General features: G+C 35.9%; 1 protein-coding gene across 1 annotated transcript in view; it reads right to left on the minus strand.

Moving 5' to 3' along the window:
* RAD17 (RAD17 checkpoint clamp loader component) overlaps positions 1-15,618 on the minus strand; it is a 21,891-nt gene extending 6,273 nt beyond the window's left edge. The window contains 13 exon segments of the mRNA XM_029284612.1: positions 2,383-2,529; positions 2,654-2,739; positions 3,694-3,885; positions 5,591-5,702; positions 6,173-6,242; positions 6,329-6,454; positions 6,725-6,777; positions 7,809-7,945; positions 9,676-9,835; positions 10,451-10,534; positions 13,611-13,865; positions 15,525-15,560; positions 15,562-15,618. Coding sequence (XP_029140445.1) covers positions 2,383-2,529; positions 2,654-2,739; positions 3,694-3,885; positions 5,591-5,702; positions 6,173-6,242; positions 6,329-6,454; positions 6,725-6,777; positions 7,809-7,945; positions 9,676-9,835; positions 10,451-10,534; positions 13,611-13,865; positions 15,525-15,560; positions 15,562-15,588 — 1,485 coding nt within the window. The 5' untranslated portion in view covers positions 15,589-15,618.
* Between the last annotated feature and the right edge of the window lie 1,995 nt (positions 15,619-17,613).

Genomic DNA, 17,613 nt, shown 5'->3' on the forward strand with positions numbered 1-17,613 from the left:
GGGCGGCTTACAGCCAGTTTAAAAACAACTTAATACAATACAACATACAAAATTTAAGAAAATGATTAAAAATAAATATTTAAATAGGCCGCTTCTACTAAAATTTAGTTAAAACCAATTTAAAATACCCCTAGGCCAGTCCTGCCCGCTGAAACAACCAGGTCTTGAGGGCGCGGCGGAAGGAGGGGAGATCCGGAATGACCCGGATCTCTGGGGGCAGCTCGTTCCAGAGGGTGGGTGCTCCGACAGAGAAGGCCCTCCCCCTGGGGGTCGCCAGCCGACACTGTCTGGTTGATGGCACCCTGAGGAGGGCCTCTCTGTGGGAGCGTATCGGCCGGTGGGAGGTAATCTGTGGCAGAAGGCGGTCTCGGAGGTAACCAGGTCCAATGCCATGGCGCGCTTTAAAGATGATAATCAACACCTTGAAGCGCACTCGGAAGGCCACAGGCAGCCAGTGCAGCTCGCGCAGCAGCGGCGTTACATGGGCCATCACCGCCCGCGCGGCCGCATTCTGGACTAACTGGAGCCTCCGAGTGCTCCTCAAGGGGAGCCCCATGTAGAGAGCATTACAGTAGATGCCCCACATCTAATCAAAGCAACAAGGAATGGACTGGGAGTTGGATGAGGTTTGCAGTCAATGCCTCTGAAAGATAGGGAGATGCTAGAGGTCCAAGAATCATTAGTTTGCTCATAACTTAAGTACTAGGTTAGCACCCAACAAGCTGGACAACTATCACCATATCTCTAACATTTTCTCCTTTGAGTAATTCGGGGAATGTTATTGAGGAATGGATAAGGCTTAAAGTTACAGACTACTCTGGAAGATATGGAATATCTGGACTCTTGGCAAAAGCCAACATGGATTTGTCAAAAACAGATCATGCCAGACAAATCTTATTGCATTCTTTGACCAGGTGACAAAATTAGTGGACCAGAGGAATGCTGTCGATATAATTTACTTGGACTTCAGTAAGGCATTTGATAAAGTAGACCACAACCTACTACTTGATAAGGTAGAAAAATGTGGGTTAGACAGCATCACCACCAGATGGATTTGTAGCTGGCTGACCGGCCGTACTCAGCGTGTGATCCTCAATGGAACTGCATCTACATGGAGGGAAGTGTGTAGTGGAGTGCCCAGTGCTTTGTTCTGGGCCCAGTGCTCTTCAACATCTTCATCAATGATTTGGATGAGGGGATAGATGGGGAACTCATCAAATTTGTAGATGACACTAAGCTGGCAGGAATAACCAACACTCCAGAAGATAGGCTTAAGATACAGAAGGATCTTGACAGACTTGAACACTGGATGCTATCTAATAAAATGAAATTCAGTGGTGAAAAAAGTAAGGTTCTACATTTAGGCAAGAAAAACCAAATGCACAGGTATAGTATAGGTGGTACCTTGCTCAATAGTAGCAACTGTTAAAGGGATCTTGAAGTCCTAGTGGGCAATCACTTATATATGAGCTAGCAGTGTGCTGCAGCTGCCAAAAAAGTCAACACAGTGCTAGGCTGCATTAACAGAGGGATAGAATCAAGATCACACGAAGTGTTAATACCACTTTACAATGCCTGGTAAGGCCACACTTGGAATACTGCATCCAGTTTTGGTCACCACAATGTAAAAAAGATGTTGAGACTGTAGAAAGAGTACAGAGAAGAGCAACAAAGATGATCAGGGGACTGGAGGCTAAAACATATCAGGAACGGTTGCTGGAATTGGGAATGTCTAGTCTAATGAAGAGAAGGACGAGAGGTGACATGATAGCAGTGTTCCAATATCTCAAGGGCTGCCACAAAGAAGAGCGAGTCAAGCTATTTTCCAAAGCACCTGAAGGCAGGACAAGAAGCAACGGATGGAAACTAACCAAAGAGAGAAGCAACCTAGAACTAAGGAGAAATTTTCTGACAGAACAATTAATCAGTGGAACAACCTGCCTCCAGAAGCGGTGAATGCTCCAACACTGGAAGTTTTTAAGACAAGACTGGACAGCCATTTGTCTGAAATGATATAGGGTTTCCTGTCTGAGCAGGGGGTTGGACTAGATGACCTCCAAGGTTTCTTCCAACATCATCATCATCATTATTATTATCCAAAGCTCCCACCTGGGCAGAGCTCCTGTTAATTCAGAAAGACTCCCAACCTGTAGACTTGCTGGTCCAGACACAGTGCTACCCTGTGTCTGGAACAACAGAGATAATGTGTGAAAAGACAAATGATCAAACAGCAACTGTGTCTTGCTTAAGTTATAGAGCAATAAGACTATAAACAGTAAATATAATTAATATTGTCTTATTCATAAGATTCCAAATTGTAAAAATTACAGTATGCATGTCACGTTTGGTTATATTTAAATATAAATATTTTTAAAAACTTACATCCCAGTTACTGCAAAGAAAATCTGCAGTACTTAAATATTCACTGGCTCTTACAATATCATCAATATCAGAGAAGAACTCCAAATAATTCTGGTGAAGGTATACATTAAATAAGTCCCCAGGCATATGTGATTTTTCTATGACATCCTAATAAAAGAAAATATACACAGAATATCATACCACATAGAAAAAGTATCTATATTCCTTTAATTAAGAATTTTGCCATATGTACATAGATACATATTATTATAGAAATAACAAACATTTTTACCTCAGGTTGAACAAGCAAGGGCTGTCGTTCATATTCTGATAAATGTTGAGGTAACTGAGGAAAGTCCACCTCTGTAGCTGGTTCTCCTATAAAATTATTTAAATGATAACTGTAGTTTAATCAAACATCAAATGTCTGAAAAACAGAATCTTGGGAAACCGAGACAGGTATCTCTTCAGAAATAAATAGTTTATAGTTCAATCCTGGCTCACATGGTTTGCACAGCTTAATATGTATATTGTTATCTAAATTCTAAGTAATATTATGGTGAATTAGCCTGTATCAAAACGGCAGCACTTCTATTTTGTTGAAGATTTTCACTATTATATTTCCATAGGTTTTGTTTCTTTAGTAGTGACACAAAGTAATTAGTCAACATCCTGTTCCAAGGTGTCCATCTGTTGGGGTGAGTTATAGGTCCTGAGGAAGTCTAATGGGTATGATTATTGCATGGAAGAGCTTGTTAGTACAGAGAGTACATGTGCTAACTTATGGATATCTCCAGATACTGTAACAGTTGAATCTGGTGAGGAAGCAATCTGTAATGTCAAAGGAAAATGCTCTGTAAATCAGGGACAGAAGCCAGAACTCTTCAAAGGTGTAAAGTAAATAGCTTTAGGCTGTGGACTAAAAAACACAAGACAAGTCCTAGGTTTTAAGTCCTGACTAAACTATATATAGATGGCAAGATTTAGACAGAGTTTCTTCAAATGCATGGCTCCCTCTTTTTCTATATAATGAATTTATTTAGCTCATCTTCATACATCTGCTCAGGAATGTAAAGTGAAGAAGAGTTTAATTGCTGTACCTGGTATTGATAGGTGGGGTCAGAAGTTTTGATCCACTCATACAAATTATATGAGTTTCCTTACAATGACAGGCCAAGTTAAGGACAAAAAGTATTACTGAAATGTTTTTTTTTTAAAAAAAGTTATAACAGATATATGCATACATTCAGTTACAGTCAAATATAGAAATTAATAAAGAAATATTAGATTTTTTACATATATAATATAATAAGGATGAGTAGATTCTCTTACTTTTGCAGTAAAGTATTTTCCCCAAAGCATGGAAAAGGAAGATGGAAGCATCCTTGCTACCAATAGCTGGTATTTGTTGGTCTTCTAAAAAATTATTGAATAGTTTTTTCTTCTTTATTTTAGATGATGTATCACATTTTAAAACATAATTTTTCTTTCTTTGTGACCATAAGCTCTTGTCTGATGGCTTCCCTGAAAATAATAAAAAACAAGAAAATTAATAAATTCAAAAAATGGAAAACTTTGACTTTAATAGTGTGGAAAACGAAAATATTGGCTATTGTTCTTCTATGCAAGGTTTAGGCCCAGGTGAACTAAATCAGGTCTCATGGAAAAAGTATTAAACCAAAGTTTGTGCTAAGCTCAGTTTTGCAATCCGAAGGAACCAGTGGTGGAATTCAGCTGGTTTGCATCACTTTGGCAGAACTGGTAGCTAATTTTTTGTTGCCCAGGCCCAGAATGGCCTTCCGAAAGTGGCATCCACACAAAGAACCGGTTGTTCACATATTTTAATCCCACCACTGGAAGGAACTATTTGTAATCTAAACTGCAACTCTACTTTATTTAATATGATTTTGCTAAGCTTGCTTGTTTCAAATATATTTAGAACATAAGGACTGGAATTGTAAGAAACAGGGAACTGAAAGTAGCTGATGTACACAATGTACACAAGTATGTGGAAAGTTGTGTTCAGCAAAGGGTCAGCAGAAAGTCAGCAGAAAGTGTAAGGTTGCTGACCATCTGTCTACGGTCTTAGGATGAGATTTGCCACTGGCCTATAGCTGTCCTTATTGGAACTGCTATGTCATTGGACCTCATTGCAATGGGTTTTTAACATAAGTGATGTTTATGTGTGTGTTCCAAATTATTGCTGAAATAAACCCCTGAATCTTAAAGTAAGAAGTATTGCTTTGTGTTGCTGTCTCTTGTTTTTTTTCATTGGGTTTTTCCACGACAATAGTATCTTACAATAGTAAGATACAACATAACTTTTACAGCAAACTTATGTCTAGAAAGAACATATATTGTTTTACTTTTTATTTAATTCTGTTCTGGGTAAAAAATGCATGCACATTTTTAAATTATTAAAAAAATTACTGTGAATATTGTTTTTAAAATGCTTTTAATTTTTCAGAAGTTTGAAATTCTTCAAAGGGTAACTGTTTTTATTCGATGCGTCTGTGATTTTTCTTTTAATTACTTTTTTATGTACTGCCTATGTGAAGAGGACTTTAAAATCTTTAGAAAGTAAAAGGTCTTGTTTTATGCTTTCTTATGTTGTTTGACTTAATTATGTTACTGTAATTAATAATGCCTACTAATGATACTGGCTATAACAATGTTACTACAAATAGAAAACATTCTAATTTGTAATATCCGAAAGACATAGTGTGCAATAGGGGTAAAATACTAGAATTCAACATTAATATACCATGTGGGAATTTAGCTAAAAATAGAATGAAAACATCAACAATAAACAATAGTGATAAAAGAAATAGTGATAAAAGAAAAAAGATAGCAAAATGGAAAATATTAAAAAAAATAATATGAGTTAGTATAAAAATAACACCGCACTTTAAGAATCAAATAAACTTAACTAGCCATATTCAGTTTATCCAGATAAACAATTAGGATAGTTTGTCAATAACATAATTAAACATAACTAGATATAAATTAAGCATTCTTTAATTGGGCTTACTCTTCAAAATTCTTATTTTTTTCATCCACTACTATTTCCCACACTTTTAAGCATTAGTAATGCTAAAAAGAAACAGGTTTTTCTATATTGTAAAATAAAATGTCTTTCTGACAAATTCAAAAGCAAAAAATTGTTATTTTTATATGTTATTTTAAAAAATTTAAAGCACAATTTAAATGAATAAGAATATTTTCTTACCTTTTAGAGAAGAAAATTGAAGGGTGTTTATTGCACTTCTAATGTCACCTGAACATCCACTGCAAATCACTTCTAATAAGGCTTTGTCAGGGACATCAATTTTATCTCTTCTCTACAAAGAAAATTAAAAAAAATCAAAGCTAATTTGAGTAAATCTACATAAAGCATTCAAAAAATAATATTTCCCAGATGCTTCCTGCTTCCATATCTATCTTTTGTTTGGTCTAAAAGTTCGAAAGATTAAGCTCTACTTTCCTATCCACTTTGTAAAGAACATTTATCACTTAATATTTTCACTACTACTACAGAATCATTCAAAACTCTGTCCCTATTTTACTTTCACAACAATTTTATATTAAAGTTGGACGAGCAATGCTAATTATGATGTTTAGAACTGATATTCAAAACTAATGTTTAGAACTGAACAAAGATTTTTGAGATCAATACTGTCAACCATTATTTTACAACACGATTTTTTAAACTTCTAAGATATCGTTCAGAAGGAATGTAATGTTTCTATCTCCAACCTTTGCTTTCTGTATGCCTTATAGTATGACATTATTGTAATTTAATTTATCTTACCATATTGATCTCCCCTGTGATTATTCGATTTAGGGCTTTCATCATCAGTGTTGGTGCTACTGGGTTAAAACTGAGAAAATTGTAAGAAGGAAATGGTCAAGATAAATTTCATCATGAGCATTTCATCATGGCCAATGTAGCTGTCAATTTATTTACCTAATGGTTGCTATACACAGCTCTTCCTGAATTGCCTTTGGGAATAGAGACCTTTGGCTGCTCCCTCTGCTGAAAACATCCGATATTATAAATACAAGAGGACATCTGCTTGTCCGCAAAAAACTCCTACAAGAAAAAAAACCCTGAAAATTAGCAGCTGAAATTTAACAGCATTAATTCTGACCAGCAATTAATAGAATTGCACTAGCAAAAATACAAGAGGTACATAACTTGCAACTCACTTGTTCACCACCCCCAAATTAGCAGCAAAAGAAAGAGATGGAACTTTGCATTTTGGTAGTGGACTATTCTGCACTGGAGAAAGTGAGGCTTGGTCCAACCATGCCCATTAATTTCTCTGAGTGATCCTTTGGCAAAATAAGATACTGAACATACCTCAGAATGTCATGTAAACTGTTAGGGTCATGATAAAAATGGTTTGGCATATCCTGTTGAAAAGCAAATACAATATTGTTATTCTAACATATCTGCTAAATTGAACTAAAATCTGTTGCGCATTTAGGGTATTTTACTTTTCAACTATAAATGTTACAAACATGGAATATTTACTTGAAATGAACCCAATGCAGTATAGTGCCAAGATTGAAGATGGAGAGGCAGAAAGCTACAACTTTCAAGCCAGAAAGTTATTATGTACACGAAGAGCTGTAGCTGTTTTCTATTGTCTTGTAGAGAGCAATGAAATATTATTTAACTTGGAGAAATGGAAATAAAAAGCTTAGATTTAATACCGAGCTTAGTTAGACAAGACAAGCACACACATCTGTGGAGGCCTTAAAAGATGTTATCTGCATTATCTATCAATAGGAGTCTATGCTCTGGGTTTATCTATCTATCTATGACAGATTCTGGATTTATTTCATGCCTAAAAAAGAGGTCCAACATATAAGGGTGTTCATGAACCTTTGTTCATATAAATCGAAAGTGCATTTGGAAATCACAAAAATAGATATGGGATTGATTTTGCCCACAGTGACTAGTTTTAGAACAAAGAATCTAAATGCTATTGTTATGAATATCCTTATTTAATTATTCAAAAATCTGGTATTTTGGGCACCAAGAAACGATGGTTATTGAATTTAGAACTCTGCATTCCCAGCTAATGCTCTACTATTAGACTACAAAATTTTCCAAAATGATAATAAAATAAGGCTCAACACAATGAAAAAAGATTTCAGGCCATTATTTTGCACATTCTAAAAGTTTTAAAATCTTAATTGAAAAAAATCATATATTTGTTTTATATTTGAGCAATTTTTATCAATGATTATCAGTAAATCTGTTTGAAATAAGCTATTAGTTATTATTATAGAAAATTGAAATTTTACTACTGAGCAACTAAATTTGGAATACCTAATTAACTTAAAGTGGTATATTTAAAAATTGGGAGAAAATAATAGAACATTTAATTTTAATTATTAAAATACCTTAATGGAATTATTCAACTACTTCAACTTACTTCCACAAGAATGAGTCTTTTGTCAGTGTCCATGGCCTCTCCAACCATCTGAAGCTTGATATACTTGTTTGCTCTTAGGAGAAATTCTTGAAAGATAGCTGCCTGGCTCTGATAAGGAAGTATCTGAAAATCTGATTCTAAACAGGAGTGTTTATTTTACAATATGCACTAAGTACTAAGAAAAGTACTACAGATATGTGATAATATGCTACAGCTTATTGTTTTGAATTTTGTTCTTATATTTATTTGCATGGATTGTTACTGGTCCAAGATCAATAGACATGTAAATTACAGGAATCGGATGAGCTGTACAGGCAGAGATCTCAGTACACAATAGTGTATATTTTGAAACAATGGCCAGATAAATCAATTACTGAATTGAAATTGTTCAAAAAAATCAGATGTGCTTTAGAACTGAAGGCTTGTCCATCGTTATAATGCTACATTTCTGGGCAAAAAGATGAATTTTATTTGAAAGTTTAAAACTAGTCTACTGAAAAGTTTTTACTGAAAATTAATCATTAGTTTAATAATAGTCATATTATCTAGATCAGAGATATCAAACATGCAGCACATAGGCTACATGTGAATTACAACACTCTTGGATGCTGCCCAAACCTGATTAAAATACAGTGGGGAAATTTATTTAAGAAAATAAGAAAAAGAGAAAATTCAATTAAACATAGATAATATTCCACATTTAAAAATTAAACAATAATACATTTATTCACCAATCACCATAAAACTCTGGACTCGTGGCTCATGAGGTCAAGTCCGCTGCCTTAATTGCAGTAACAAAGATTTTTTAGTTTGGATGGAGCAGGAGCATCATGTGACAGAAGTTCCTTCTCAAACTGTGCTGTAGCAGGATGAAGTGACCCAGATATTGCAATTAAGCTGAGGCAGCAAGCTTGCACCTTTTTCCCAGGACTGCTGGCAGACAGCTTTGCATTAAGAGCTGACCTTCCCTGAACCCCAGAACCTTTAGCATCTTCTTCCAAAACATATTTTAACATATCTCTACTATATATTTTTGCAATTTATTCATATTCTTATATTGTGGTGCACAAACTTGTTCTTGTTTTAGAACAAGCTGCACAAAACCTTTTTTTTTTTTTTTTGCACATAGAATAACAGAAATTAGAGGGCACACTTTAGGGAAGTGTTAAGTGGGAGTATGAGGTGGTGGTTTGCACGTAGGCTGGGAAGACGCTCAGAATGGAGTTTTGGGGAAATTGAACACCAAGAATTTAATCCCAAGAGTAGAACAAAGCTTTCGCTTGGGTTTTAGAGAAAATGCAGTTTATCATCCAACTGAAATCACATGAACTGCAATTAATCTTAAACATCTTTAATGAATACAAACCAAGTTTAATCCCCTATCTTCAGAGCTGTCTTTTCTTACTAAATATAGCTAAGAATAAATTATGGTTCAGACATAATGCAGACATATGGCTAGAACTTCCTTGCAGTCACACTAGCAGAAAGGAAAACAGAACAAGGAGCACATGTAGTCTTGGACACTGCCTGCAGTTACAATTTTGAGTTCAACTGGTATTTTCAACTTGACTGAAATCTGCTATCATTCTAAAATGCAGCAGTTTTAAAACATAGGAAATCATAATATAGAGGAAGCTGAGAATAAAGAATGCCTTTTTTTCTCAGGCATTGAGTAGAGACTATGAGCATGTGTAAAACCTTTGGAATTTCCTCAGTAGCTTACTTTCGAATCTATTGATTAGAAGTTAGTTCCATTTATTCTAATGAAATTTGCTACCATCTAATGGTCATCCTACCAGAAATAAATATCCCATTAAATATATTCAAATTCTTCAACAATGAACAAGTGAACGTTTTAAAATTTTACCATGATTGAAAGCAACTTGAAAGTCGTCATATTTTTTGAAGTCTAGTGCTACAGGATTTATCCATTCTTGTATCTGAATGCCAAGGTCCTTGGCTAATATTTCCACAGTAGCAGATTTTCCACATCCTGGAGGGCCAGTTAATACTAGGATGGAGCCTCCCTATAAGATACTGTATCATAAGCTGAGTTTACAATACTTAAACAAAAAAACAATATGGGTTTCTTGATAAAACATAATAGTACTTTGGTTTCAGTAATATCCATTTTTATATTTTCAGTAAATACAGTAGCCATAGTTATATTCTCAGTAATTCACTATTACAACAACCCACTTCCTTTATGCTGCACAACTTAATTCCTGTTACAATTTAATACTTGTTGCAAACAAATTGTTTGGACTGCATTCCAGATGGCCTAGTATGTGTCAAATGTTCTCTAAATGGAAGCAGATATTCCTTAATGGAAACTTGCTTACTCACTTAGTGACATAAAACTTCAGGATATTCAGAAAAAAAGAAACACAAACTGAATAATGTATCTCAAGGCAATCTTTGTACAAATCAATTGCAACTTGCTTTATCTTTATCTCCACAAATAAGTTTATTTTATTCTAGTAAATAAATGTTGCTCTAAAATTATATTACACAAGATTTTGATAATATTCTAATTTTACTTCATTAATTGGTAAAATAAAATTAAAACTAGTGATTGAAGTTAAATAAAAGCTTCAAAATGAGCAAACTGGCAGATAAAAGTCTTAGGTTCGTAATATTACCTGTCTTGGCTGATTTTGAAATATGTGACCTTTTAACCATCTTTCAACTTCTTCAATTTTTTTCTTGTGTATGACAAGGTCACTCTAACAAACAAAAATATGCATATAAGACATATTTATGTAGCAAAATGTTAAGTTATGTATTATCTATACTGTAATTCTCTTAGCATATATACCAGATGTAAACAAATTAAAATATTAGAGAAGAATCCAATCTCGGTGACAATTTACTTCACTTACAAAATGATATACAAATGATATAATTTTGGTCATTTGTAAAACAATAACATACATATATTGAAATGAATATTCTCCCCTTATTCTACCTATATGTTGAATACATATTAAGGGAAACTGAAATGGAAGATGAGAAGAATGGTTTTAAAGTTGGAGGAAGAAACATAACCTGTGCTATGATGAGGATACTATCCAGACAGCAGAAAATGCAAATGCTCTGCAAGCCTTAATATAAAGTAGAACACAATGAAAAAATGAGACTAAAATTAAATATAAGGCTAAACTAATTACAACAAGTAGAACAACCAGTGTGTAACTTTAGAGAAAGAAGTACATTTATAATTGTATTTATAATTGCTGTAAAGTAGAAAGCCACTTTTTTGTATTTTTTCTTTTCTATTTTTATTTTTCTTTCTTCCTTGCACTTCTAGCTCTGATTTTTTTTCTTTTCATTTCCTTACTCTGACTTACTTTCTATTAGTTTTATTTTTTTTATAAATCTTTTAATAAAATTATATCTATATCTACAGTATATGTATATTAAAAAACAAAGGTACAGTAATTAGCCTTAGAATTGACAAAGAAGATATCAAAGTGGTGGATAGCTACTGCCTTTTAAGATCAATAAAGCAACAAGCAGTCAAGAAGTATGCCTCAGACCAGTGGTGGCGAACCTATGGCACGGGTACCAGAGGCGGCACTTGGAGCCCTCTCTGTGGGCACACATGCCGTTGCCCCAACCTTGCCTCCCCTGGGACCCCCTCCTCTCCAGCAGTCCCCCTGAAAGAGAATCGCCCTCGAGCGTGGCTCACACAGAGCAGCGCAGCCAAGGACATGGCAGCCAGGCAGTGTAGACAAGACTCTGCCCTTACACCCGATCATGCAGTTGATGCTGCAGGGCGCGGGCAGAGGGTGTGGCTGCCATAGCGCTGCTGGGCTACCTGGGCGATCTGCGGCGGGCCGTGGAGGGGGTGAGTGGTCCTGTGGGCAGGCAGGGCGGGGAATGGGGGGGCAGGGCAGGGGGGGTGGAGCAGGTGCGAGGCCAGTTTTTGGGCACTCGGTCTCTAAAAGGTTCTCCATCACTGCCTCAGACTATTTCCAATACTGGAAATGGAAAAGACATCCCATCTCTTGAGATTTCAGAATACATCTGAAGACAAGGAAGATGATCTTACAGAGCTTACAGAGCTGTTAGTAGAAACATAGAAACTTGAGAAACAAGAAACGGAAGGAGAAACTGATGGAGAAGAAAAGTGAGAGCTGTTCAATGAATATAAATGGGTTGAACTTTCCTTTAAAAATATCTTACCAAAACTGCTTTTCCTATTTCAAATAGTACCTATAGTGAAAAAAAATCTTTGATGACTTAAATACACTGACTTGGAAACCCACTTGGCAAAGGAAGAAAGCCAGAATTAGACTAAAGAAAATAGAGGATTTGGCTCACTGAATGAGGTGCAATATTACTAAGCATGTGATTAAATACGGCTAAAAGAATGGATAACCTTTAGACATCCAAGATTACTATACTTAGAAGGATATAATGTATAATTAGGATAGCATGTTTTTTATGTTTTGGGAAGAATAAAATGGATATATATTTTCAAAATTAGAAATATACTATTTTTAGTATGGGAAATAAAAGCTAAAATCTATATGAAAATACCAGGGTGGCTTTCAACAATGGAAGCTTCTGTTCACCCAAACTTAATCAATTTTGAGGAAATTGTAACCTATAAAGATATTTTGAATATTTAAGGGAAATTAAAACTGAAACAAGATTGGAAGATCATGGTATTGATTTATTGTGATGGCCTCAATTGTAAATACAACTGGAATATGAGAAAGATGTTAAAATATATGTTTTATAAAGATTAGATGTTTGATCAGGTGATAAAAATACATATTGGCTAAAAAAGTGTATATTTAAAGTTGCATGTCTTAATAACAGTAAGAATTGTATTTGCTCAGTATGGGAAGATATAGAATATTTTTAAATATGGGATATATTGTATCACTGGCTGGGAAAATGAGTTAGAGATTAGGAATTTAATATGTACTATTGAGTAAAGCAAATGGACCCAGACAACACATTGTTCACTAAGCACTTATGAATTGTAAAAATAGAAAACTAATAAAATATTATATTAATAAGAAGTATGCCGCAGACTAGTACTTGATAGACCGGCTATGAAGAAGATATTCAAATGCTATAATGTTTATATCCCAACAAAAATTAGAATCATGCAAGCCATGATATTCTCTGTGACACTCTATATAAGTGAAAGCTGAACTTTGAAAAAGCAGGATAGAAAGAGTATTGATGTCTTTGAACTCTGATGTTGGAGAAAACGCCAGAAAATACTATGGACAGTCAAGAAAAGAAACCAATGGCTCATTGAACAAATCAAGGTTCTAATGCTGGCAAAGGGGGAAACAGGAGAAGGGAGAAAAGGGAGGAAGAGGGGATAGCAAGGAAAAAGGAAAGGAAAGGAAAAGAAAGGAAATGAAATCAGTATGGTGGATGGACTCAATTATGGTGGTAATGAGGGCACTGCTGGAAGACCTCAAAGAATGTGTTAGAGATAGATTGTCATCAAAAAATCTATGTGATTACTTGGAGTCAAATTTAACTTGATGGTATATAATCAATCAATCATGCACCTTCTAATTTAACAGACAACTGGAAATAACACATCTTCCTTCCTACAAATGGTCCATTAAATTACAGTTTCACTGAACACATATGATCAAAACCTGACATTTTTATAATAATTTTTAATTTAGTATTTTGTCTATTTCTTTAGATATAGTGTAACAAGCAAAACAGTTATTATATTAAATATATACCAATGTATATATTAATGCAAATATTAGTACTACTACTAATATACATTATATATTAAATCGTATAAAACTATACCTGAGTTTTTGGTTTGTATTTATCTACCCATGGTTCAATTTGGATGTGATTTTGTTTGAAGAGTTTATATTTCTCATCTACAGAAAGTGGTTTTCTTATTTTTCTACCACACTTGTAATTTTCAAGCAGAGGAAAATGCTCTTTGCTCTCGTGATAATTGTCAATATCTGTGAGCGATTTTTTATGGAGAATACTAGATGATAGTTTGGCAGTCTCACAAAAATCAATAAAAGATGGTTCCACCCAATCAATCTCCTGATAATATAAACATGTAGAAATTATTGCAACACAAAAATTATCAATTCTTAAACCAGTTAGTATTTTATTATTCCCTTTATATACAGTAACCAATATTTTAGTAGTTAGAAAAATGAACATGAAGTAAACTATCCTACAATATGTAATATGTGTGCAATCATTTACTGAACATAAAACAATTTAAACGCACATAAACCACTTCCAAACATTTAGTAATATTTTGCTTATCTTTAATAGTTCTTACATTTCAATTCTGTTTAGTCTAAAAAAATTATTGCAATTTTTAAAGAAGCCAAATTCAAATTAAACAAAAAAAACCCCAGATTAAAAGACTAGATTATGTAATCTAGTAGTTTACTAGATTGTGTAATCTAGTAGTTTAGGTAATCCCCGAGTTAACAGCATTCCCTTAGCGAATGTTCGAAGTCACGTAATAAGCACCGCCTAGTGTTTTTGAAAAAGTCTCAAAATTACGAATGTTGTCACACCACAGCAGTCGTTCATCCTTACGAACAACCACAGTGGCACTGCAACATTCACCCTGGCTATTTCCTCCCTCCCGCCCCCTCGGGTCTCCCTAGGCACTAGGCCTGTGGATATTCACCTTGTGAAGACTAAGAGATCCTTTGCTTTCTTGGCTGCTCCAGGCCTTCGGTGCATTTACAGAGAATTGAGGCCTTCAGTAACACAAGAGATTAGTGGCGCGAGATCTCACGCTATTGATCTTGTGTGATTTCATGGTAAGTTTAGCCTCTGTTCTCTGCAACAGAGAATGGAACAGAAGCTGGGGGTAGCTTCCACGGGCCTCCGGAGACCTGATCCGGGCATCAAAGGCCTTTTCTGGGTTGCTGCCACCCGGAAAGGAGGCCAGGGGAAGCTTTTGCAGGCCTCCGGAGGTCCGTTCTGGACTTGGAGGCCTCCTCCAGGCTTTCGAGGCCCAGAATTGAGGCCATGGGTGGCGACCACGTACTTCCAGAGGTCCGTTCTGGGGCTCGGAGGCCTACTCTAGACCTCTAAGGCCCAGGACGGAGGCAGTGGGCAGTAGCCATGTGCTTCTGGAGGTCCGTTGTGGCCCCCCAGAGGCCTCCCTCTGCTCTTGCTGGGAGCAGAGAAAGAAACAGGCTGGAGAGGAGACAGATCTTCACAAGGTAAGTGACCCGGTGTGGCATGATTGGGAGGGGGAGCAATTGTGGGACCCCCAGGGAGGGAGCATGAGGTATCTCAGTGGGGGGAGGATTGGGTGGTCTGAAGCAGGTGACCTGTTCCATCACTAGGCCACCCTGACCTTTCCCACCCTGAGATGTTCACTTAGCGAGCTATGCATTCGCCCACGCATTAAATTAAGTAAATGCGTGGGCGAAAGCTGGAAGTGAATCGTGTTCAAGGTAAGAGATTCACTCCTACGAATCCTCGAGTTATGAATGGAATGAGCAGGCACAGGACTACCTGTAATACCAAGTGTGGAGAAAAAAAATCCCCAGATTTTTTTTTTCCACACTCAGTATTACACAATCTAGTCTTTAAATTAAAAGTTTAAAGTTATAATGATTTCAAAATACTCCATTTGGCTACAAGGGTTTTGATATGCCGGCATCAGCCTGAATTTAACACCTGATACAACAAATAATAATTTAATAAAATAAATAAATCACTTACTTTAGTTGGGGCTGCCTTTCTTTTTGAAGATTTTTTTGACATCATCAGCCTTTGCAGTTTCCATCCAAAGTATATGATCAAATGCCTTTAAAAATAAAGTACCTAAAAGATAAAGAAACTTTTATATTAATGAAGTCTGCAAGCCCACAGATAGTTACTGAGACTTACATCTGCTTCTCTCATTTGTATAGCTTCTTTTTTCTCTTTCACATGTTGTTACTTTTTTTTCTTTTTAAAAAAGCTACTTTTTATTGCTACAGAACAGGAATGCACCACCTCCAAAGTCCCTGAAGTGCTGCCCTCTGTTGAAGAGAACACACTTCTATCCAACACAGTTCTAAAATTTTCAATTATAGCAACATCTGTTTAGTGCAGAAATAGAATAATGTATATAACATTATAATACTATAACACATGCATGAGATAACCTGCATATTTAATTTTTCACAAAGAGCGAATGTCTTGGTATGTACAATAATTTATACATACAACATGCAACAAGCCAATTGGAATTGCATAGCTTTACTGTATATCTATAATCTCCACTGTCATTGTGAATATACTTCAATAATTTCAGTACAGAGGATTCTTATTTAGTGACAATTGGACCAGCAACTCAGTTAAGGGAAGTGGTTGCTAAGTGAAACCGCAACTGTGTTTACAATCTTACTTCAGTTTTCCTTTGCTTTACAGACCTGTGAAGAACTAGTTACAAAGCTACTAGTTACTAGTTACAAAGCTACTTTTTATCACCACTCTGTGAATGGTTGCTATCTGAGGTAGTTGCTAAACAAGGACTATCTCTACATTAAGCAATTTTTTGTTTTGAAGCTAATCAGCCAAGGGAATTCTAATCTAAACATGTTCCTAATCAGGATACATCATTGTACCCTATTTGATCAAATTATAAACTCCAAGCTGTTGAGAAAAATTCAAAAGCAGACTGACAATGTATCTACAAAACAGGCTATTGGGTTTATTGTCAAAAAGAAAATACTAATAATTCCAAAAGAGAATAGCCAAAACTTCATTATTTCTCACAGTGTCATCATTACATATTTGTACACCTAAGTAAAACTTATAATGAATAGTATAGTATACAGATTCATCTGATGTAGCGAATCAAAGTTCCTATTTCTATGTTCATATACACCTCTGAAATGAAGGTGACAAACACCTTCCCTGACAAACAGCACATAGTGTGGATTGTGTGGATTATATTGAAGAACTTATAGCATTTTTTTCAAATTTTTCAATTTTAAGATGCGCTGACTTCAACTCCCAGAATTCCCCAACCAGAAATCTGGGAGTTGGTCCACACATCTTAAAAGCTGACAAGTTTGAAAACTGGTTATATCTTTGGGAATCAGATAAATGAAAAATCATGAAAACATTTATGCAATTAAAGAAGCATTCAAAGAAGGAACAAAAATCAAATACAGGCCACACGACACATACTGATTTAACCAATGGCCTCCAAATATTGACAGGGTACTTTTTGAGGTCTTCAAGATTCAATGGCTGCCCTTTCTATGAAAAAGACATGCGGTAGGGTTTATAACTAACAGTCACGTATGTGGGATGGGCAGCTATATAAATTAAATAAATATTATAAGCAAATCCAGCAAGGTGGGGGTCGGGGCGGGAGGTTTTCTTATTCTATGAGGGACACCTCCAAGGTGGAAGAAGACTTCAGCCGCCATGCACTTTGGAAAGAACTCTTCCCGACTGCGCTCAGCCACGAAGCCCGGCCTCGTCCCTAAGAGAGAGGCTCCATCCAGCTATAGTGCGCGGGCACCATTTAGTTCTGTCAGGCTTCAGCCCACTTATTTCCGTCACCCAAAACCACACCCAGCCCTTCACACTCCCCTCTTTCTCCCTACCCTCTCAGGCCAGCTCCATTCCGACTGGGGCCTTTCAAGCTCTTCGGCGCTTAGCTGTTCGCCGAGCGCCTAATACGGCTTCTACTTTGTCCCCTCTCCTGCTTTTAGTCAGGCCCTGCGAGAAGGAGTAAATATGATCGAGAAAGCTTCCGGGTGAAAAAAATAAAACCCTGCAAGGCTTTACCTTTTCCACCTACCGTTTGGAA

The sequence above is a fragment of the Protobothrops mucrosquamatus genome, unplaced genomic scaffold (genome assembly GCF_001527695.2).
Source record: "Protobothrops mucrosquamatus isolate PMUCROS unplaced genomic scaffold, P.Mucros_1.0 scaffold762, whole genome shotgun sequence".
Lineage (NCBI taxonomy): Eukaryota > Metazoa > Chordata > Lepidosauria > Squamata > Viperidae > Protobothrops > Protobothrops mucrosquamatus.